Source organism: Balaenoptera musculus, chromosome 14 (genome assembly GCF_009873245.2).
Source record: "Balaenoptera musculus isolate JJ_BM4_2016_0621 chromosome 14, mBalMus1.pri.v3, whole genome shotgun sequence".
Lineage (NCBI taxonomy): Eukaryota > Metazoa > Chordata > Mammalia > Artiodactyla > Balaenopteridae > Balaenoptera > Balaenoptera musculus.
This window is the reverse complement of record NC_045798.1, coordinates 26,426,673-26,427,883: the sequence shown is the minus strand read 5'-3', so window position 1 is coordinate 26,427,883 and position 1,211 is coordinate 26,426,673. Positions and strand designations below refer to the sequence as shown.

Sequence of the window (1,211 nt, the reverse complement as noted above, 5' to 3'; positions counted from 1 at the left end):
GGCGTGCTAGGGACATGGGAGTGGACAGAGTGGCCCCCTCACCCCAGGGCCCCTTACACTTTCTGCAGCGCCCAGCAGGTGTTTTCCACCCTGAGTACCTGTCCTCTCTTCCCGGTTCACCAGGCACATAAATGTGCACAAGAACCTTATTCTGTGGGGCTCATCTTCTTCAGGGGGATGTTGAGGTCACCCCCTCAGGGACTTGAGCCTGGCCTCCTGGGCACTGGCCCGTGAGCTCCAAGCAGGTGCTTCCTCCCTAAACGCTTCCATGGGGCCAAGGCAGGAGCCGCAAAGGCCACCACGGGACCGTCCCCCTAACCGACAACACAAACCCAAGAAGTCTGGAATGGCCACCGGGAACTGGGCGTGCAACGGCTCCACCCCTGGGAGGGCGGAGGCGGGTGCTGGTGCAGCCCCGCGAGGGCCCGGGGCCCCAGTGCACACTGGAGGCAGAGCTCTGCTCGGCTGCACCATGTCCTGGACCCACGTCCTGCTGGCACTCCTGGCCCACTGCACAGGTGAGAACCCCCAGAGCTCAAGGCCCCCGGCCCCTTCCCTCACCCTGCTTTGCCCTGGATGCCCATGTGCTTCTGTGTCCCCAGCTTGTGGCCCTCAGCCGGTGCTGAATCAGCCACCATCCGTGTCCTCGTTCCTTGGAACCACGATCCGCCTGGCCTGCACGCTGAGCAGCGACCATGATGTCGGTGTTCACAGCATCTACTGGTACCAGCAGAGGTCCGGCCACCCCCCAAGGTTCCTGCTGAGATATTTCTCCCACTCGGACAAGAACCAGGGCCCCAAGGTCCCCCTTCGCTTCTCTGGCTCCAAAGACCTGGCTAAGAACACGGGGTATTTGAGCATCTCTGATCTTCAGCCGGAGGATGAGGCTGTGTATTTCTGCGCTGTGGGGGTCCAGGGCATGGAGCAGGAGCCGGAGACGGAGAGAGAGAGGAGGGAAGAAAGGAAGCCTGCTGCTCCAGTCTCCCAGGCACCCTAGGACACACTTACCTTGAACTAAAGGCAGAAGGGCACACATCCCCGAGGGGAGGGTGGTGTGGCGAGGAGGGTGGGGCCTTGGGCTGCCCCAGGCAAGGAGAAGCTCCTGGAAACCCCTTTGGAGGCTGGATTCGGGAATTAAATCTGCTTGTGTCTTGGGAAGTTGTTTTGCTGGGTGGTCTGAATTTGTTCCAGGGAGGCCCCAGATGTTCTGC

General features: G+C 61.4%; 1 protein-coding gene across 1 annotated transcript; it reads left to right on the top strand.

The window, feature by feature from the left end:
- The first annotated feature begins 472 nt into the window (after positions 1–472).
- LOC118880312 (immunoglobulin iota chain-like) lies at positions 473–997 on the top strand. Its single transcript, XM_036823933.1, has 2 exons — positions 473–518; positions 603–997. Exons 1-2 carry the CDS (start codon positions 473–475, stop codon positions 995–997), a joined length of 441 nt encoding a protein of 146 aa, XP_036679828.1.
- The last annotated feature ends 214 nt before the right edge of the window (positions 998–1,211 follow it).